This window comes from Phyllobates terribilis, unplaced genomic scaffold (assembly GCF_046119375.1).
Source record: "Phyllobates terribilis strain yellow unplaced genomic scaffold, ASM4611937v1 Scaffold_5__5_contigs__length_657084704, whole genome shotgun sequence".
In the NCBI taxonomy this organism is placed as follows: domain Eukaryota; kingdom Metazoa; phylum Chordata; class Amphibia; order Anura; family Dendrobatidae; genus Phyllobates; species Phyllobates terribilis.
Genome location: NW_027362765.1, coordinates 416,214,886 through 416,238,242, shown reverse-complemented (window position 1 = coordinate 416,238,242; position 23,357 = coordinate 416,214,886). Strand labels below are relative to the sequence as shown.

At 42.6% G+C, this 23,357-nt stretch overlaps 1 protein-coding gene across 1 annotated transcript in view; it reads right to left on the bottom strand.

Moving 5' to 3' along the window:
• Window positions 1-23,357, bottom strand: part of LOC141273398 (alpha-2-macroglobulin-like protein 1) — a 196,128-nt gene that overhangs the window by 37,885 nt on the left and 134,886 nt on the right. The window contains exons 26-29 of the mRNA XM_073685168.1: window positions 11,681-11,837; window positions 7,772-7,840; window positions 4,841-5,003; window positions 701-852 (exon numbers count right to left, since the gene is read on the bottom strand). Of these exons, the coding sequence (XP_073541269.1) occupies window positions 701-852; window positions 4,841-5,003; window positions 7,772-7,840; window positions 11,681-11,837 (541 nt within the window). The remainder of the gene's footprint in view (window positions 1-700; window positions 853-4,840; window positions 5,004-7,771; window positions 7,841-11,680; window positions 11,838-23,357) is intronic.

Below are 23,357 nucleotides of genomic sequence, written 5' to 3'. Positions count from 1 at the left end.
GACAATACATTAAAATTTGTTCAATGTAAAGCTCACTCAAAAAACAAGGGAGCACGTACTGAGCATAGAAGATACAACCTTCATTTTCCAGAGATGATAATGCTTCTTTACTGTCAGAGTGGTGAAGCTGTGAAATAATTATCTCAGGAACTGATTTTTAGCAAAATTGATGACTTACATAAATGCATAGATTCTTTGTAAGAAGTCTAATCATCTCTCCGAGTCTCTAAAGATTGTTGTCACTCTAAGGTCAATACTAACTTATATCTTATGGATTTATTTTTATTTATGTTTTTTTACTTTTTTTTTTAATTTCTCTTGATCAAATGGAGAGAATAAAAAAAAGATTTACCCCTTCCCAACCCTTCTTTTAAGCCACGTTCACACATTCAGTATTTGGTCAGTATTTTACATCAGTATTTGTAAGCCAAAATCAGGAGTGAAACAGTCAGAAGAAAAGTATCATAGAAACACGTCACCACTATTCATGTAAAATACTGACCAAATACTGAATGTGTGAACATGTCCTTACTTAGGTTTTCTCCCTTCCCCTGGTTGAACTTGGTAACCATTGACGTAACCCTTTTCATACATTCTCCTTGAATCATTATGAAAAGAGTCAATAAGAATATGCATTGAAGAATGATACATGATTGTGTTGTCTGCAAGAAAAGAAGAACAGTTTTAGAAAAATGGTAACCTGAGAAGAACGGAAGCCGCCCCATGGATTTTGCTCTTTCACCATCCAACGGATGATATCCACACTGTCTTCCAAATTCTTCATGGTTGTTGTCTTATCAGAAAGCAAGGTCAGAACAGCATATGAGGCCGTCTCAACGTCTTTATATCCACCTATTTTTCAGAATTCATAGAACATTTATAAATATTACAGTAGTAGCTAAAATTCAATAATTTAATTAATCTTATTTTTTAGTAGCCATTAGTGATGAGCGAGCATGCTCGTTGCTTGAGATTTACGAGCATGCTCGGGTGAGCACCTATTATCTTCAGTGTGCTCGGGCTTTAAGTTGTGCTCGGGCTTTAAGTTTTCGTCGCTCAGTGAAAATCATTTGCGACTGTTTGACAGCTTTAATACATGTGAGGAATGCTGGAAAAACAGGTATTCCTCACATGTATTAAAGCTGTCAAACAGTCGCAAACCATGTTCATGAAGAGACAAAAACTTAAAGCTGGAGCACGCTGAAGATAATAGGTGCTCGCCCGAGCATGCTCGTAAATCTTGAGCAACGAGCATGCTCGCTCATCACTAGTGGCTACTAAAAAATAAGATTAATTAAATTATTCTATTTCAGCAGACACAGTCCTGCATGTTGGGGTTTACATGGACTGTTTGGGTTACTTGCTATTAAAAATAATTTTTGCACCAAAATTGGAATATGTTAGTTTGAGGTGGTGTGCACTTTTTATGTTGAGGAAAATTGTATTAATTTAGTTTACACTTTTCTTTTTTTTTAGCTTTCTTTTTTTATTTCATTTATTGATATTTTCCTACATTTATGTATCAACTTTTATTTTTATTATGGGGTCACATTGTGTGTGTTTACTGCTTTCTCTATGTATGTGTGGTATCCTACAAGGTGGCCATTTCCATGGGATACCGGATGTATAATCTGTTCTATACTAATGGTGTGATTTCTGTGTAAACTGTACATTGTAAACACATGTGAGACCTGCTAACAGGCAGCACAAAACGGATTCATCTTCCCTAAAGTGGCTTGATCATGTGACCCAGCCCTGCTTAGTATGCAGAAGCTTCTGGAATAAATGACCCTGTGTAGTGAGCCAATGACTGCAGCTGTAAAAGTCACATGAGAGTGGGAGGAGCTAAATCCTATGAGGTAGTTAAGAATTCAGGTGGCAGTTGAAGGTCAGACATTTTGTGAGAGGAGTGAGAAGAGGAAGCCATTTTGTAGGAGAAGGACTTTCCTCCCCCTGACTGCTAGATCTAGAAGGGACTAATTAAATAAGGGGAGCTGACAGCCTTCATTTTAGGAAGATTCTTATTGTGTCTCTGGGATGAAAAACTACCTCAGGGCAAAATCATAGCTCAGCTCTAAGGAAGAAATATTCTGATTTTATGGAACCATCGGCCTGTCTGTAGGTACAAAGCAATCTTCAACTGTGAGTGTAAACCCGAACACCAATTCCCTACTGTGTGTAAATAATTACTTGCCCCCTTTATCACTAGTAAAAAGACTGCTCTGTTTAAGTTCATACGCTTCTTCTTGATTGGGGCTCAGTTGCACAAACTACCATCACCACCATCATCCTCTACTTAAAGAGGCAGCTACTGTGCAAACCTTATACTGTAGAACTTTGTGTGCTTATAATCTGAGAGTGGAAGCAACTCATCCTGACAGAAAGCTGGGCCACCGTGAGGCACAGTATACACTGCCAGGAGTACAACTCTCTGCCGTGCACCACATGAGGTTACCACATACGGATTGCTGGTAACAGGGCTCTTATGGTAACAGCCTATTAAATCATAGTTATCAGTGAACTGTACAAACAGATGTGCAACATTCATTTCTGAGAACACTGTCTTGAAGACAACCTGAATTTAGATTCAAGCCAGTTAGAGGTAAAGCTGTAGTTTTGATGATGGCCAGTAGAGATGAGTGAATTAATTTGATGCTGTTTTTTTGGGCATGTACAAGCCTAACATTTCTTATTTCGTAATTTTGGGGACAAGGGTTGATTTTTGATAAAAAAAAAATGTAAGCAAAATAAAATGTAGACAGTTAACTGCGCTTGTCGCTGTTTGCACAACTGGTTTACTAGTTCAAATTGACATGCCACACCTATACTTGGCTTGCTGTTACAGTTTGCTTTCTGTTTATGTACCTGCCTATGTAGCATTACTTGTTACATCTTTTTTGTCAAGTGTTGAATAATTGGAGTTGAAAAGATTGTCAAAATTTAAAAGTAGTGTTGTACAAAATGTATGGTATAAGAAAAAGTGTTAATGGCAGTGGATGGTGTATTGTTAAAAAAAAAAACCATACCATTGCTAAAAATGTGGGAGCCCAACCGTCACCTCTTTTGTCTCCACTAAGCATACTAGTGGGGAAAAAACAGTGTTATGGAATATATGACACACCACTCATATCAGCCACAGCAGGATGATGTTACCTTTGATAACGACACCATCAGTTTGAGTCAGTGTTCTCCACAAACCAAAAAGTTATCCTATATTCAGCAAAGATCCATTCCTCTTCTGAGTCACGAGGTGGCTCTTCAAACTGTCCAGATCACACTACGCTCTATGTGTCATGGAAGTGGCTTTTACAAATGTTAGTCTATGGAGCGCCAGACTGAGGCTCCAAATATTTTATTTTAAAAGAAACTTCTGTCTCTCACATAGAGCACAGTGCGATCCAGATAGTCTGAATTGTTGTCACGTGACTCAGAAGAGGACCGGCGCTGGACGCCAGAGAATACGGTTATAGGTGAGCATGTTAACACACTGACACTACAATACACACAGATATGTACAGGTTTAAAGATAAAAAAAAGTTAATGGGAGTGCTTATTTAAAGAAGCACCCCCCATCAAAATTTTTATCCTCTTAATATATTGCAACCATTATATTATTTTGCACTGTGTACTTGTAAGGGGGTGTAGAGTCGAAGATAAGGTACATCAAAGTTCCACGACACTTGTCCACAAATGTCCATCCAATGAGTAAGCTGCATATGATAGAACTGGAAGATGGAAGAAGCATTCCTGGGGGAATGAATTTGAAGAGAGCACCAGGTCAGGTGGTAGCTCTGGTGCAGATGCCAAATATAAAAGGGTGAAGTGGCAAGGCGGGAAGGCAGTCGACGCCAACCAATGAGAGATGAAGAATGTGTGAGCAGTGAAACGCAGAGGCAGAACGACCGAGGAGTGGTTGAGGACAGAGACCAGTGGGACATCAATGGCCAAGCATTGAAATTCAAATGCCGCCGGTCAAGACCCCAGATCAAGACTGTGCCAGTCAAGGCCCAAAGCCCAGTCTTCCCCGCTTGAGACCCGATATCTGCACCCCGCAGGTCAAGCACCGAAGGTCGATCCCTGATCATCAGACAGGGCTGGACATCTGCTGTGGTGACCAGGAGATATGAGTGAATCATACGGACAGTGTAAGTATTTTGGGACTGGCTACTAAAGACTTGCGGCATAGGGGGAAGTTAAAGGAGAAGAACATTAAAGGGCTGTTCATATTGAGAGATAGATAGAATGGAGAATAAGATGTTGAACTGGTAAACTGTCGTTATTGCCATTGCTGCTAATATTGTGTGACTTGATACCCTGTACCCGAATAACTGACTGTCTCCATAACTGACACCTTAATTTCAGTGTTAGGAAAATAAATAGCTTAGTTGGTTACTCCCACCTCATCTCTATCTGCGTGTTGCAACCTGTTCACATAATTACAATTGCTCATTTTGCCCTTCTACCCAACTAATTTTTCTCTTTTCCATTAGGTCTATGACATCACATGATTAAATACTGACTAGCTGAATCCTTCTAAACTCTATGTACAAAAAGAAGGTCAGTTTTCCCTGTATCACTCATGAATCACTGAAAAAGTCGCTAGCAGAGGGAAAGGGATCATCTGGGTCAGGAGTTAAATACAGGTATGAATTGCAGGGACAAGAGACTTCCTGGTTCTACATAGAGCAGAGAAAAGAATTAGCTGGGTAGAAGGGCAAATTGAGCAATTGTAAGTACACAGTGCTATTTAATATGATGAATGCAATATATTAATATGATAAAAACTACGATATGATTGTTTCTTTAATAGTAAATTTGTAAATATATTTCTTTTTCGCACCTTCCTTTATAATGCTCTGTTCCAGTTTCTCCAGGGTCTGATGTCTCAGCTCGCTGTCTCCTGATAAGGTGAAGGCATACGCCAGAAGAGCCTGGGTATATACCAATTCAGCTCTGTCCACTGACTTCCTAAGACAGCTCAGGGCATTTTCCACAATACTTCCCTAAACATAATATAAACAAGAAACAATAAAGCATAATTTTCATAGACTTCCTATCATGGATGTACAGTATAAAACACATTAGCACCCACTGCTGACACTGCTGCGTGCCTCTGATAGACGAGAGATGACCAATCAAATGCATCTCTCGCCATTAATTTCTACAAGTGATCTGTAATTTCCAGGCAACTTTCTGAACTCCTATAGAAATTGATAGAGAACTGTGCATGAGAGGCCACCTCTCCTGTGTCAGTGGTGTGTGACACAGCTCCATTCTGGAGATGGAAGATTGGGCTTCTGTGTATATGCCAAATATATATACCCTTTGTCTGAGCTGAAAGGTTCATTCTGCCTCTTAGGTCTATGCTTCTACTTCGGGTTCAGTCTCTCTGCCCTTGTCCATATGTATGTCACTTGACAAATGGTAAGGTTTTAATATTAGAGTTAGGACTGTCCCATAAGGGTTACCGTGACGTGGTGGGATGGCTTTTACATTATTTTGATCAAAATTATATTAACTAAATACCCTTTATTATTTATCATTATTTTTGCACTGTGCCATTTATCCATTTACTTCCAGTTATTTGGGTATTTTGCTTGTTTTTGGTTTTTCTCTGTCTAATGGCCTTGTGTGAACATGCATTTACATTTTGCATGCACATTAATTTACATTTCAGTTCGGACTCCCAGTTTTTTTCTTTGAAGTTTAGTGTGCTTTAGTGCATTTAAGGGTGTGGCCTCCCTTTGTCTGAGCTGAAAGGTTCACTCTGCCTCTTAAGTCTATGCTTCTACTTCGGGTTCAGTCTCTCTGCCCTTGTCCATATGTATGTCACTTGACAAATGGTAAGGTTTTAATATTAGAGTTAGGACTGTCCCATAAGGGTTACCGTGACGTGGTGGGATGGCTTTTACATTATTTTGATCAAAATTATATTAAATAAATACCCTTTATTATTTATCATTATTTTTGCACTGTGCGATTTATCCATTTACTTCCAGTTATTTGGGTATTTTGCTTGTTTTTGGTTTTTCTCTGTCTAATGGCCGTGTGTGAACATGTATTTACATTTTGCATGCACATTAATTTACGTTTCAGTTTGGACTCCCAGTTTTTTTCTTTGCAGTTTAGTGTGCTTTAGTGCATTTAAGGGTGTGGCCTCCCTTTGTCTGAGCTGAAAGGTTCATTCTGCCTCTTAGGTCTATGCTTCTACTTCGGGTTCAGACTCTCTGCCCTTGTCCATATGTATGTCGCTTGACAAATGGTAAGGTTTTAATATTAGAGTTAGGACTGTCCCATAAGGGTTACCGTGACGTGGTGGGATGGCTTTTACATTATTTTGATCAAAATTATGCTAACTAAATACCCTTTATTATTTATCATTATTTTTGCACTGTGCGATTTATCCATTTACTTCCAGTTATTTGGGTATTTTGCTTGTTTTTGGTTTTTCTCTGTCTAATGACCTTGTGTGAACATGCATTTACATTTTGCATGCACATTAATTTACGTTTCAGCTCAGACTCCCAGTTTTTTCCTATCATGGATGTACAGTATAAAACACATTAGCACCCACTGCTGACACTGCTGCCTGCCTCTGATAGACGAGAGATGACCAATCAAATGCATCTCTCGCCATTAATTTCTACAAGTGATCTGTAATTTCCAGGCAACTTTCAGAACTCTTAGGCTGTGTGCACATGATGCGTTTTTAATGCACTTCCGCAGCGTTTTTTCAGCTGCGTAAACGCCGCGGAAACGTATTAAAAACGCTTGGTAGAAGGGCAGCAATGTTCCCCAATGGAAATCCGCATGTGCTGTGCCCATGATGCAGATTTTTCCGCAGCGTAAACGCTGCGATCAGAAATCCGCAGCATGTCCATTAATTTTGCGGAAACGCTGCTTTTTCGCCGCCATTGACTTGCATTAGAACGCAGGGAATCCGCATCACTGTATATGTTGATGCGCTTTTCATGCGGTCTAATGTGCGGATGGTACCCGGGTGTGGATGAGAGGAGACTCTCATCCAGACCCAGGTACCATTAAAAAAAAAAGAATAAAATAAAAAATATATATATACTCACCTTCTGGCGGCCCGCGCTGCGCTCCTGCTTGCTTCCCGGGCACTTCGCGGTTGAATGAGGACCTTCGCTGACGTCAGAGTCATGTGACGGGTCACGTGACGCTGACGTCGGCAGGTCCTTCAGTCTTACATTGCCGGCAGCCGGGACGGAGGGTAGCAGGACACCGCGGGCCATCAGAGGGTAAATATATATTTATTTTTTTATTTTTTGACATTCACACACTATATAAATCCATGACGGTTGCATGGATTTATATAGTGTGAAGTTGACAAGCGCTTTCCAAGTAATGCTTGGGAAGCGCTTGTCAACCCGCATGCGGAAATGAAAGTGAAGACCGCTTAATTTCCGCATGTCCCGGGCAGGAAAACGCATGTACAATCCGCATGCATTTTTTTCCTGCCAGGGAGATGCAGAAACGCTCAGGAAAAAAACCTGAGCATTTCTGCATCGTGTGCACATACCCTTATAGAAGTTGATAGAGATCTGTGCATGAGCGGCCACCTCTCCTGTGTCAGCGGTGTGTGACACAGCCCCATTCTGGAGATGGAAGATTGGGCTTCTGTGTATATGCCAAATATATATACAGTGGGAATAACTGTTTAAGACTTTTTTAGGAATGAGAAATTTGTAACTCCATAAAATACTTTTCATATGTTTACAGTTTTGCACATGAGCCTAAAATTACTCACATTATAAACGGCGTGATGTTCAAGGAGAGCGATAGTGACATAGGCCGTACATGTGATCTCGTCATCGTCCTACAGTTAAAAAAGTTTGGAAAACTTAGTTTTATCATTACAGTGCACATATTTAGGAGTGGTCAGTATTATATAGTTCAGGGGGTACTCCAATAAGTCCAAACATTTTCTAATTTAAGCAATTTCGGGAAAAAGTGTCTCCCATCACAACTGTAAAGCTACATTCACACATTGCGTTTTTGCAGCATTTTTTTCAGCAGCTAAAATCCCCTCTCTTGGCAGTAAAAATGCTGGATTCAAAATGCCAGTTTTTCAGCGTTTTAGCAGTGTTTTTTCGCAACTTTTTTTTTGGTGCAGAGTATTTGTGTCATTGCCTACAGTATATATTTATTGAAGTTAGTTTTATTCACCGTAAATTCAGCAAAAATGCTACAGAAACTAAACTAAGCAGTTTTGAATGTTCTCTTTACTTTATATGAGTGAAAAATGCTGCAAAAATGCTGAAAGAATTGTTATGCTGCAGATTTAAAAACACTGCAGTTTTCCAAGTCAGTCAGGAAAAAAAACAAGTATATTCTTGAGATTTTTGAAATTTCATAGCTTTTGCTGTTACGGTAAAAAGCAGCTTTTAATTTGTATAAAATGGCACATAAAAATCAGCAAAAGCACAATGTATGAACATGGCCCAAGCCAGGTTTTTTTTGAAGATCTCATACTACTCACCATTGGCCAGAAGCTGAGTCGTTCTAGGATCTGCTGGTTACATCACATCACCTAAGAGAAGCTGCGTTTCATTACTCCCCCTCCCGTTTGACATGCTGCTTCACAGCTTTAGGAGTATGGCTTCATTAAATCCCATTACTCATCATTGCACTTGACAATTACCACCCCTCTACTATACTGGTGTGTTGTGTGCCGTGCATGGGATATGACAGTGTGTAGTGCACTTTTTCTGACGCTGCAGCGCTCAATGAGAACCCTTTCCTGCAAGCAGAATCCTATAAAAGCAAACAGCAGTGGGCAGAGAAAAATAATTACATGGCGATGGGAAAAAGAGGGGCAGAGTTTCTGGAGCACACTTTGTTGTGTAGGTGGGAAAAAGAGTGAAGCGGAAGAAAGAATAAGTGCTGAACAAGGATTCTGGGATCTGTAGTTTATGGAGGTATGCACTTTTCTGCAGGAGACAGAACTCAACCGGTTGTGAAAGTTTTTTGGGGAGATGATAAACAGGGTTATGAACAGAAATTAGGGCAAAATTTAGAGATGGTGACACACATAACAACAATCAGACATGTTTCAGATACTTTGCAATTTTATTTAGGAGATCATACAATCCTAAAACAATCTGTGTGCATGGGTGTGTGTGTCTGTATGTTGTAAGGTAGATGGTGAACAAATAGCGGATGGGAAATATGTGTCAAAGAGGTGGTTGTCCTCTGTGATGTAAACCTGGAGTAATGCTCTAATATACATAGTACTAAGAGGGATTAATCGGCCATGACAGGGCTGGGTATAATGTGAGCAGCTGAAGAGTTGGGCTGGATGGCTGCTCACCATATCTCCACCCCTGGGTGTGGTTCACATTGTAAAAGGGGACCTGTTTGTCTCACACATGTTTCTGTGCGTGAAGGTGTGCAGACCTCCAGGATTGTGTGCCGTTGCTAAAGGACTAGGAAGCTGGACTCTTACCCTAGCTGGCGAACCCACACTATTGTATGGACTTTTTACTTTATGTTTTACTGAATGCCAGACAATGGCTGTATTTAAGTTTTCCTTTGATGTGGCTTATGAGAAATGAAATAAACCAGCCGGACTTTTAAATGGAAACGGTTCCTGTGGTACCTTGTCCTGCTCCCAAGTGAGTAGCATTGTTACAGTGTGCATACTAAATGTGTGTATCATTGTGTACATATGTACGAGATTGGCGTTGGAAGGACAAATTAGGCATATATCACTTTCTCCCATCTACAAAGTGGCCCTTGCAAGGCCTTATACAGGTTTGGTTGAACAGTCAGTCCCTGAGATGCCTGACTTAAAAACACTGACACTGAACTGATAATGCCAGTCTTGCATTATAAGTGTAGATTATGAGGTTAAAGGGGAACCTGTTACCTGAAAAAACACTATCAACCTTCAGATAATGGGTTAATCTGCAGATTAATAGCATTCTGAACCTGCCCGCTACAGGCACTTAGACCCACGCTGCCGGGAGGAATGAAATTTTTCCTTGCTGCATGACTCACATTCTTATTAAATTCAGCTCATGGATAAATGTCCTGACATTCTCCTTTTGGATTTTCTGATACAATTCAGAATTCATTGTTCCAGCAAAACAAGCCCAATTCATGATGCGCCCACCACAATGTTTCACAGATGGTATGAGGTTTACATACTGTAGTGCAGTATTTTCTTTCTCCAAACATGAGAAATTTCTCATTTCTCATTTAAAACAGAAAGCTATATATTGGTTTCAACCATCCACAAACAAGGTTTCTGGCAGCTGGGCAACAATGTTCTTTATAGAGAGAATTAGCTTTCTCCATGTAATCCTGTCATGTAAACTATTGTTGTTCAGTGTTGTTCTGATTGTGGAAAACTAAACATTTATAGTCGCTAATGAGAGAGATGCCTTTAGTTGCTTAGAGGTAACCTTGGGTTCCTCTGTAACCTTGCAGACTATTATACACCATGCTCTTGAAGTGGTTTTTGTTGGGGCAAGGTAATAATGATCTTTAATTTCCTCCACTTGCACACAATCTAAATTACTCTGGACTGATGGGAGTTAAAAACTTTTTATAGATAGTTTTTTTTTTACTTTTTCCAGCCTAATGAGCATCTATAATTCTTTTTTTGTGGTCCTCAGATATGTAATTCCTTTGTGCCATGATCTACTTCCACAAGGATATGTTGTGAAAGCAGACATTAATTCCTGTTCTTTAAACAAAACAGATCACCCACTCACACCTGATTGTCATCCCATTGATTGAAAACACAAGACTAATTTCACCTCCAAATTATCTGCTAGTCCAAAAGGTTCACATACATTTGTCACTAACACATGTGATAGTGGATCGTTTTCTTCATTTAAAAATTACAAAGTCTAATAATTTTTACTCATTTATTTTTTTTGGTTCTCCGGATTATTTAAGGGACTTGAGTAAAAATCTGATGTAGTTTTAGGTGATCAAATGAAAAGGAAAAATATCTAATGTTCAACTTCTGATATGTTTTGTTGTAAATAAAATATGTCTAAAAGAGATTTTCAAATCATTGCATTCTTGCTTTCTTTACATTTTATACAGTTTCCCAACTATTTGGAATGTAATCCACTACCATCAAGAAGGCATCTGATTGGCTCTAAATTTATTCTGTAGCAGAACAATGACTCCAAATGTACAATCAATTTCATTAAGAACTACCGTCAGTGTAAAGAAGAACAAAGAGTCCTGGGAGTGACAATATGACCTTCATCATGCCATGATCTCAATATCTTCAACTCTGTGTGGGATTACATGAAAAGATGGAAGGATTTGTGCATGCCTACATCCCTGATCTGGTTTGTTCTGCAAGATGATTGGAACAACCTTCCTGGCAAGTTCTTTCAAAAACTGTGTATAAATACAAGTGTACCTAGAAGAATAGATACTGTTATGAAAGAAGAAGGTGGTGGCACCAAATATTGATTTGATTTAGATTTTTTTTGTGTGTCCATTCACTTTGCATTTTTGTTGATTTTTGTTAATTGATAAAAATAAACTATTAACACTTCTAATTTTTTTAAAGCAATTTTACTTTGCAGCACTTTTTTTCAAACCTTTCTAAAAATTTTGTACAGTGCTGGGATGTATATGATTTGTTGAACTATGTGCGTTAATACATATAATTGTAATCAATATTTACCTGTAGGTAATTGTTAAAATAATTTCCTACGACTTCAAAGCAGCCATTAGGCTGTTGTTTGCTCTGCAGCCACTTCACAGACTCTTGAATATCTTTCTCATCGATAGGAACAAATTTCTTAGCTCCATTATAAGCCTTGACTACGAATGCAGTGACCCTTCAAAGAGAACATTGCAGATTTAATGGAATTGCACGTAATTAGAAAATCATATCTATCCTATCTGACGAAGCAGGGTTCACGGTAAGTAGTGAGACACATAAGACTATTAAGGCATTGAATTTGAACCATAAATCCAAATTAAAGCCTATCCCAATGCTGTTTCTTTCAGCTGATGTGGAGAAAGCTTTTGATTTGGTTTGTTGGATTTTTATGGAGTAATCTTTTAAAGGTTTATGTCTTAAAATTGTTGAAATTGATTAGATCTCTATATATTGCCCCCTAAGCTTGTGTCTGGGTGAATAGTGTCCTCTCAAAAACATTTCACTATTCAAAATGGGACACATCAGGGTTGTCCCTTCTCACCCCTGATTTTTATAATCACTCTTAAATAATTCCTTTGACATATTTGAAAAAAACAACAGTGTTTGTACAGGACTCGTCTCTTATACCTTCAATAAGATAGCTGCATATGCAGGGGACTTATTTTTTTTAACATAAACATTATATTGGGAAAGGAGGTAACAATCTAAGTTTAGATGTTTTGCCATTCTATCAAATTAAAATTAATCTTCCGAAATCAAAAGTTCTGAATATTTTGCCAATGAGGTCCTTAATAAACACACTAGAAGCCTCCTTTAGTTTCAGATGGGCCTCGAAATCACAAAAATATATAGGCATAAATCTCTCTACAAGTGTTTAAGAAACATTCAAGCTTAATCTTTTGGATTTGCTGAAGTCTATAGAAGTTGACTGCAAGTTGTGGTCCAAAAATATCTTTATGTAATTTGGCATGTGTATGATTAATAAATGTAACATATTACCTCCTATTTTATATATATTGGATACCTATTATATCAGTTGGTGTAGCCATTTCCACTTTAAGCACTGGGTGCAAACTTAACAGAACTTTACTTCTATTTATTTTACTTCCATTCCATGGTTGCCTCATAACGATCTTTCTTGTCTCCGTAATCATTCTGTTGTAGGCTCTATGATTGCCTGTTGCTCCAACTCAGAAATCCAAAAACATTTAATTTCCTTCCTCTCTATATCCTCTATTTAGTAACCTGGCCTTCCCCTCAAGATTGGAAGATCAAATATATGAATTATGGATGGCTAGGGGCTGTTTTTATGTTAATTATTTGGGTCAATTATGGATAAGTAATTTTTGACCCAGTTCCACTAGGATGGTTGTATATGCTTCAGCTTAGACACTTTTTTCTTTTTAATTTTCAAGCAGGGAAAATATTTTCCTCCAATTCAAAGTCTTATCTATGGGAAAGGGACCTGCCCATCATACTTTATATTTAATATATACTTTGTTAATCTACTCCCCAGATCGCACCCAAATTCCTTTCTCAGTGGGAAGAGGGTATGTCACTTTTCACTGACAAAGGTATAGAGCTCTGTCGTTAGAGCATAAAACTTCTATTGGTTCATGATTGCAAGATGCTAATTACAAAATTTTGTATAGATGGTACAGAATCCTGCTACAATTACATAGATCAACCGCCTCAGAAGATCCTAAATATTGGTGTTGTATGGGCAAAAAAGGTACATATTTTTGGGTTTTGCCTCTTTTGGAGGATTTTCAACATCTGATCAAGTAAATTACAGGTTACAGTATTATCTGTCTAGTGATATAGCAGTCCAGGGGAATTGGATGTTTCGCCCCCAGCAATTCGCCCCCAGGTACATTTCGCCCCCGCACATTTCGTCCCCAGCATTTGGCCCCCAGGATGTTTTGCCCCCAGTTCGCCCCTCGATGTTTCGCCACCAGCAGTTCGACCCTGGATGTTTGTACCCTGTTTTGCCCCCAGAATTTTGTGTTTGGATGTTTCACCAGTTGTCCTTGTGGTTTATAAATTCCCGTCCGTCAGCAAACCACATGTCACCAAAGTACTGTACAGAGTGCTGCACTGTTGTGACAAGTTAAATCAACTGTTTCCATCTGTAAACCTCACAACTGATTGCATTATAGTGTCAAAGCATTTTGCCCGCAATTTTAACAAGACATTTTCCAAAACGTTTCTAAAACGCTTTTGTGTCACAAAAACATAACACGAAACAAATAAACGGATTCAAAAAATGTAGTGTGAATGAGGCCTGATTTATGTGGGGAATGTAAAAAAAATAAATGGATTCAAAAAATGTAGTGTGAATGAAGCCTGATTTATGTGGGGAATGTAAACCACTCTAAAATCTAAACATTTTGTGAACTTTTACCTGACCCAGCACTGACCTGCTTTTTTGCAAGTTTTGTTGCAGATGTAACAATTTGCATGTCAGGTGTCCTGCAAGTTGCATTAGACTAGCTTTTATTCCATCTTTACATCAGAATATAGCAGTGTCTAAAATCTCTACAAAGAGAGAGGTGTACGAGCACAAAAAAATCAGTCAGCTTTCATAGCAATTCACTGTCTACAACTAGGAATTCAGTTCTATCCAAACATGGGAGGAAGAAGTTGGTCTACGAGAACGTCCGGGGGCGAAATGTGCAGGGGCGAAATGTGCAGGGGCGAAATGTGCGGGGGCGAAATGATGGGGGCAAATTGCTGGGGGCGAACTGCTGGGGGCGAAACTTCCTATAACCCAGTCCAGTGGATGTGGCTGTCCACTGGGTTCATCCTCGATCTATACAAGTTTATGGAACGAGGCCATGCCCATTAGTTGGGTTTTGGCCGGGAGTATGCATAACGCCTATATCACCGCCGTTCCTGGCTCAGAAACCGGCAAATCCCAGCAGCGCACAGTGCGTGCCCTAGGGGATTTCATAGGTCTGCAGACACACAGAGTGACTGCAGACTTATCAATTTAGACCAGACAACCCCTTTAAAGAGCTGCCATAAGGTTTTACATCTAGAAAGCTTGAGTGACAAAAGTGATAAAGGGAGCAAGTTGCAGTAAATGGCTCCCTGTCAATTGCAAATGGGTATTGTCATGAGCAACATTGCCCAGGACATTCTAATTGCCTTAAGATTGAGAACAGAAACTCACGCTTCCTGCATGGCACTAGAGATGAGCGTTGTTCTACTCGAACTGTTCGCCAATCTCAAATTTGAGCTGTTTTGGGCGGTGTTCGAGCCGTTCGGCGAACACGAACAATTTGAGAAAAATTCGGCTGTTCGAGGTTATGTTCGATAACTGTTCGTGCACCAAAATCATAACTGGATTTTTTCTCAGTAATGATGAAAATTAATGTTAATACGCAGTTTGAGTGTACAGCGGGGTGGGGGGAGGGGCAGGGGATGGATCTCTGCAGGAACAATGAAGATCTCCATTTTTTTTTCTCTTTCCCGCATTTGCAGTGGGGAGGTGCAATCTGTCAGCCTATCAGCAGCGCACACACGGAGCGAAGTGCTTTTTTTCACACAAGCAAGGGCATGTGTCATTGGCAGTGTATGTCACATGTCCTTGCCCTATAAGACCAAGCCATTTTCCCCGTCGCCACCATTTTCTCACTGCTGCAGCTGCGTGTTAGACGGCACCGCTGTTGCTGTGTGCGCTATACCTTGTTAATTTCAAGCCAATTTTCGCACAAATATACAGATAGCTTGGGAGTAGGGAATAGTTGTGATTGCAGTCCTTTTAAGGACTAGGTTACAGCATTTCCTACGACTTTTATCAGGGAGGTCTGTGCTCTTAAATAGATAGGTTGTGGGAGTAAAGACTAATTGTAATTGGAGTCCTTTTCAGGACTAGGTTACATCAGTTCCTATCAGTTTTTGCCAGGCAGGTCTGTGCCAGTGCTGTGCAAGTTTTTTTCACAGCATTTGGCTGAATCTAGCAAAGCTGATCCTTTTTGGCCTATTGCAGAGTGTGTTAGTCAGTGGAGTAGCCTATCTGTGTTGCAAGATATACCACCTGTGTATAGAATACCAATTTTTTTACTGCACCTAGTGAAGTAAAATCTTTTGGGCATAGCATCATTCTATTAGTCCATCTATACTGACCTCCATCAGGTTGCAAATTAAAACTAATTTTTATCTGCATCTACAGTACCTCTGAAAAAATATTTGGGCTTCTAGCTGTGTGTGGGTCTTGTTCTATTAATCCATCTATACTGACCTCCATCAGGTTGCAAATTCAAAATAATTTTTTTCTGCATCTAACCCAGCCAATAGTTTTGGCCTAATACCACAGTTTGGCCACTCACCTCTGCTCGGTTACCATCCATTGTTTTTTTGTGCAAACAACTCCAGAGTTGTGAATTAGTTAACCACCAAAATGAGTGGAAAAAGGCCTGCTGCTGGTGGAAAGGGGAATAGGCGTGTTGGGAAGGGGAAAAAAGGTTGTGTCCGTGGGGTAGGTGTTAAAGCAACAGTAACATCTGCAGAAGAAAGACCATCTTCCAGCCAAACTAAAATGTCTACTTCTTTTAGCGGACAATGTGATAAGATCCCTTTCTTACGGCCACGCCAATCGCTACAAATTCCAGATGAGGCACAAAAACAGCAGGCGCTTCATCGGATATCAAGTGCTCCTTTAAGTGGGCTCTCCTCCACATCAACTTCAACATCACAAATACTCCAGTCCTCAAAGGTGTCACCCAAATCGCACTTGCTTCCTCACAGCTTCCAAATCTCCAGCTGCCCGTCTGAGTATGAGGTAGAACAGATGGTTGAGTCTGCAGAGCTGTTTACTCATACTATAGCCTGGGAATCAGAGGTCGACTCCAGCGCTTCTGTGAATCCAGACGAGGAAATGATCTGCACTGATGCCCAGAATCTTTATGAGTCGGATCCAGGACCAGACGCAGAAGGTTCTGACCATAATGTAGACCCTCATTCCCAAACTGTAACTCCTGTTGGTGGAGACAATGAGGAAGACGATGATAAGACTCAAATACCTGATTGGAGCGACAACTTTAGTTTTTTGTCAGGGCAGGAACAGGTTGGCTCTGAGGACGACGGGTGTGATAACGCACAGGGTGATGATGATGAAGTCGGAGATCCCACTTACTGTCAACCCACAGTCAGCCAAGAGATGAGGTCAGCAGAGGAGGTGGAGGAAGATGCTAGTGACGACGAGGTCAGGTTGCGCCTTCCTGGACAGAGACGTAGTACTGGAAGCACGTCAACAACTGCATCCTCAAACACAACTCTGCCTCTCACCACAAGTCGTGGTGGCTCTTCAGGTCGCATGGGTGCTAAGCCTTGCATAGCCTGGGCATTTTTTCAGATCGATAAAGATGACCCAACTCGTGTTATCTGTAACATTTGTCAGCAAAAGCTAAGTAGAGGCCAAAAAATACATAGTTTGAGTACTTCATGCATGAACCGGCACATGGACATGAAGCCTAAGTTGCAGTGGGAAGCTCAGTGTGCTACAATGCGGCCTAGCCGGCCGGGCCAACCACCGTCTGCCATATCTTGTGCATCCGTGGCCTCTTCATCCTCTGTGACTGGGGGGACAGCAGTCACACCTGTTTTGGGGCGCAGACCTGCCACCTCTTTACCCGCAACAGCCAGCGTGATTGGCAGGTCATCATTTTCTTTGGAGGTGGTAACACCAGCTGGTGTTGAGCGCTGTCCGACATCGATAGCACCACCTTTGGATCAAGGCAACCTAACATGTCCGCCTGCATCTTCCTCACAGACCGGCAGTTTGCCGGGGACACCCTTATCAACCCCGTCTAAGCACAATAGCCAGCCCTCGGTCCCTCAGATGTGGACAAGTAAAAGACCATTTCCTCCTAGCCATGAGAAAGCTAAGAGGTTGAATTTCACCATCTGCAAGCTCTTGGCTACAGAAATGCTGCCTTTCCGCCTGGTGGACACAGAGGATTTTCGAGACCTTATGTCCGTCGCAATGCCCCAGTACCAGATGCCCAGTCGGCACTACTTCTCAAAGAAAGGTGTGCCTGCGCTCCACCAGCATGTCGCACATAACATCACCGCTTCTTTGAGAAACTCTGTGTGTGACAGGGTGCATTTCACCACAGACACTTGGACGAGTAGGCATGGACAGGGGCGTTACATGTCGCTGACTGGGCACTGGGTAACTATGGTGACAGCAGGACAAGGGGCTGCTGTCCAAGTCTTGCCGTCCCCACGAGTTGTGCGTCAATCCTCTTTATGTCAAAGTTCCTCCACTGCTTCTGCCTCCTCAACCTCCTCTCGGTCTTCCACCTGCACCCAAAGCCTGTCTGGTCATGCCACAAGCTTTCTAACTGCGCAGAAGGGATCCTGCACACCTCCTTACTATGCTGGCAGTAGGGCTCAACGTCATCAGGCGGTTTTTACATTGAAATGTCTGGGAAATGTGAGTCACACAGCTGAGGAGTTGTGGTCAGCTCTGGAGAACCAATTTCATGAATGGTTGTCTCCACTGGACCTGAAAGGCCGTATGCGACAATGCTGCAAACCTGGGTGCGGCCCTTCGCCAGGGCAATGTCACACACGTGCCTTGTATGGCTCACGTGTTGAACCTGGTTGTCCAGCAATTTTTAGCCCACTATCCCAGACTAGATGGCCTTCTGCAGAGGGCACGGTCGCTGTGTGCTCACTTCCGCCGTTCGCATCCCGCAGCTCAGCGACTTACATCTCTACAGAAGTCGTTGGGCCTGCCACTTCACCGGCTAAAATGCGATGTGCCTACCCGGTGGAATTCAACTCTGCACATGTTGCAGCGACTGTGGCAGCACCGACAAGCCCTGGTGCAATACGTTCTGACGTATAGCCTGGGCCAACGAGATTCAGAGGTGGGGCAAATCACGCTGGAGGAGTGGTCTCAGATCAGGGACCTATGCACCCTTCTGCACAGTTTTGAAATGGCGACGAAGATGTTTAGTGCTGACGATGCCATTATCAGCATGACTATTCCGGTGATTTACATGCTGGAGCACATGTTAAACAGAATTCAGAGTCAGGTGGTGGCACAAGAGGAGGTGGAGGAAGTAGAGGAGGAGGAGTTGTATGCGGAAGGGCTAACATTTGCAAGGTCCAGACGGTCGGCAGCACCAAGGCGGCAGGCATGTGAGGGTGGGGGAGATTGTTTTACCAGGGCGCATGGTAGCAGCCAAACTAGTGAGGAAGGTGCAGGAGCCCAGGAAGAAGTGGAGGACGAACTGATGGAAGACTCATCAGATGAGGGAGACCTTGATCACATTTCTGTTGTGCGAGGTTGGGGGGAGAGGACAGAGGAAGGAAGCATGATTGTTACCTCGCCACCAACACAACAGGGACTTGGTGCTCCTGGATGCGCAACACACATGAGTGCCTTCTTGCTGCACTACCTGCAACATGACCCTCGAATTGTGAGAATTAGAAATAATCCTGACTACTGGGTTGCCACACTGTTAGATCCCCGGTACAAAAGTAAATTTGCAGAAATTATTCCTGCCATAGAAAGGGATGCACGCATGCAGGAGTATCAGCAGAGACTGTTGCAGAATCTTACATGTGCTTTTCCACAAAATACCAGTGGTGCACGTAGTGAATCTCACAGTTCCAACTTGCCAACCGTGGGACCGTCAAGTGTTCAGCACTCAAACCGTAACAGAACCACAGTATCTGCTGGTAACATCAATTTTGCGGAATCATTTCACCACTTTTTTAGCCCATCCTTTGCAAGGCCACAGGAGACAAGAAGTCTGACACATAGTCAACGCCTAGAGACAATGGTACAGGAGTATCTCCAAGTAAACATTGAAGCCACGACTGTGTCACTGGACCCTTGCTCTTTTTGGGCTTCCAATCTGGATAAATGGCCGGAGCTAGCCACTTACGCCTTGGAGATCATGTCATGCCCCGCAGCCAGCGTTCTGTCTGAACGTGTGTTCAGCGCTGCTGGTGGTGTGCTGACAGATAAGCGCACGCGGCTCTCCACTGATAATGTAGACAGACTCACGTTCATAAAGATGAACAAATCATGGATCCGAAACGACTTTTCTACCCCTGTGTCATCCTGGGGAGAGTAAAAGCTTGATGATTGGTTAAAATCACCCTACCAACCGTTTTAAGCTTTCAAATTACTAATCATGTTTATCTGTATCTTGACTGGAAAATAATTTGGGCTTTGTAGCAGTGTGCAGCACTGATCCTATTAGGCCATCTATACTAAAGCTTCACCAGATTTAAAATTAAAAATAATTTTTAGCTGCATCTAGCCCGGAAAATAATTTTGGGGCTCCAAGATGCGCAAGGCACATAAGTGCCTTCTTGCTGCACTACCTGCAGCATGACCCTCATATTGTCAGAATTCGAAGTAATCATGACTACTGGGTTGCCACACTCTTAGATCCCCCAAACTTTTCGATCAACCTTTTCATTTTAATAAAGACCAAAAAAATGGTCATTTTTGAAATTATAAGCATTAGCAGGTTGTTAGAAACTGAAATCAAACAGTTTTCAACTCAAAACTTTATTCTAGGTGATGTTACATTTTCACATAGGACCCCTTGTTCGAAAGGAGCTTCTGAACTCTCTCGTCCATTGAATTTGTCAGGTTTTGGATGGTTTCTGCTTCAATTGTTTTGCATGAGGACAGAATACCCTCCCAGAGCTGTTGCTTAGATGTGAACTGCCTCCCGCCATCATAGACACTTCTTTTAATGATGCTCCAAAGGTTCTGAATGGGGTAGAGGTCAGGGGAGCATGGGGGTCACACCATAAGTTTGTCCCCTTTTATGCCCATATCAGCCAGAGATGCAGATGTTTTATGTGCAGCATGAGATGGTGCATTATCATGCAGAAAAATGATCTTGCTGTGAAATACACGGTTCTTCTTCTTGAACCATGGCAGGAAGTGCTGTTTGAGAAAATCCACATACATTATGGAGTTCATCTTTAGCGCCTTCAGGGATCCTAAAGGGGCCGACAATCTCTCTCCCCATGATTCCAGCCCAAAACATTACTCCACCTCCTCCTTGTTGGCGCTGTAGCCGTGTTTGCGTGGGGTGTCCATCAACCAGCCATCCTCCACTCCATCCATCTGGACCATCGAGCGCTGCACGGCACTCATCCGTGAACAAAACAGTTTTGAAATCAGTCTTCATGTAATGTTTGGCCCACTGGAGCCGTTTCTGCTTGTGTGAAGTGGATAGAGGAGGTCGACAGGATGGCGCATGCACAGCTGCAAACCTCTGAAGGACCCTGCATCTTGTTGTTCGGGGGACGTTGGAGGCACAAGCAGCTTCAAAAACTTGTCTGCTGCTATGACAAGGCTTTTTTGCCGCTGCTCTTTCAACCTGACGTAATTGCCTGTAGGAAAGAGTCCTCAATTTGCCCTTATCAGCACGCACACGTGTGTACTGTGAATCAGCTACATACTTCTTGATTGCCAAGACACTTCATCCTGATCATCGCACAATGTTGATTGTAGTCATGCCTTGACCTAAACACTCCACAATTTGTTGCTTCTCAGCAGCCGACACATCCTTTTTCTTTCCCATTTTGGCAGAAAATGTAGGCTGCTTAATAATGTGAGAGAGCATTCTTAAGTAGTCTTGCCTTTCATTGGACACACCTGCCAAACTAATTAGCACAGGTGTCTGCAATTGCTTACAGTGATATAAAGAGCCCTGACACACATCACCATCAATGAGTTTAACTGACAAACAAACAAATTCTTCCCTTATCACTCCTAAACACTTTTTGCATAATAATTTGGAACGCAGTGTACATGTGCTTTTCCACAAAACACCAGTGGTTCACGTAGTGAATCTTACAGTTCTAACTTGCCAACCGTGGTCTGTATGGAGTTGTTCAATAAAGGGCCCAAAATTAAGATAACATAGATGGGAGAGGTCTCTATGAATAGGAATTCCTAAGTATTTGATACCCTGTGAGGGCCAGGCAAAGGGAAAGTTGGACTGGATGGAATCCTATATGGATTTGGGGAGGGAGACATCAAGGGCCTCAGACTTCGCTGCATTGATTTTAAAATTTTACCATGTAACAAAGTGATCTATTTCAGCCATAACAGCATGGATGGATATATGTGATTGAGTGATATATACTAGGACATCATCAGCAAATAGAGAGCACTTGTACTCGGTGCCTCCCACCTCAATCCACCTAATATTGGGGTTATGGCGAATTGATGAGAGCAGGTGCTCCGTCACTAGGATGTATAAGAGAGGGGACAGAGGACATCACTGCCTTGTCCCATTGGTGATTGTGAAAGGTGATGAAAATGTTCTGACGCACCCCCTGGGCCTTGGGACACCCGGAGCCGGACCCTTTTTGGTGGATGCTGGTGGTTGTAGTCTTCGTGGCGGCGACCCGGTTCCGTGGCTCAGGGCGGTCAAACCAGTGGCGGAACTATTTATGTGGTTTTGATGTTTAAATGTCCGACTACGCCACCCATGGATTGCGGTCAGAGTGAACCGCCGCTACAGGGCAGACCGCTGAGGCTGGTGTTGTGGGTGCAGCAGAGCGTAGCATAACTCCCCACGGGAGGAGTATAGCCTCAGGGCAGTGTATGCGGAGGATGGGGGTGATGGTGCAGGGCAGCAGCAGTAACGACACGGAGTCAGTGATGCAGTTCAGGGCCTTTACTCACAGTTCTTATTATCCAGACCACGTCTGCAGGTAACGGCTGCCCACGTCGTACTGTGCTCACCAGGTGAGGGGCTCAGACAACTCCCAGATAACTTTGGAGCACTTCACAGGACCCCCTTTGTGTGTCCTTTGTCTGGCCTTTCTTACCAACACTTCTGTTCGGCTGCCTCGGGCCTCCTCTTGGTAAACTTGGCGCCAGTTTCCCTGAACCTATGTGGTGCCTTCCTAGCGGGTGTAGCGAGGGGCTGCGCCACATAAAATGTCAGAGCCTCCGGTTTCTAGCTGAGGGTCGTTTCCTGCCTCCACTAGTTCGGGGACCGGTCTCCCCCTTTGGCCTGACCCCTCCACGCAGGTGGATTCGGGCGTGCGGTGGCGACTCGCCCGTCCGCACCCCTGGGATCCCTTCATTCCTCGTTCCTGGAGCCTTCTCCGCTCCTCTTCCTTCCTTCTCCCTCTTCCAGGCCTGGGCCTCTGTTACTAGGCCCGCCTCCGGAGCAGAGCTCATGCAGAGCCCCTGCTCCCTGCCACTTCTGCTCAGACTTCTCTGCACTGAACTAAGATGGTGCCCACCTTTTATACTCCCTTCTCAATGCACCCAGGAACTGCTTCCTCCCTGCTCCTGCACTACAGGGTTCCCCTTCCTCAGTGTTCCCTCCCCCCACTCCAGCCAGGGACAGGGACTGTCGTGCCCATCTCAGGGGCAAATTGGTCGCCCTGCCCCACGGCAATGTGGTGTAATGCATGCAGGTGTCGGGTCCTGATCCACACTCCATCCTTACCTGAGAGTGAGATATCACACCTCTGGGTGAGGTGCAATACGTCTGTAGCAACCGAGCCCTCAGGGTGCTACAGTTCCATTTATCTTCAGCCTAGGTGACGTATTGCGATACAGGGCCGTGATTTTGGCTATAAAAGGGTCCCCTAGACCCCTACCCCAAGCTTTTTAAGAGAATCATATATGGCGTGCCAGGAGACTCTATGGAATGCTTTCTCAGCATCCAACGAGAGTATC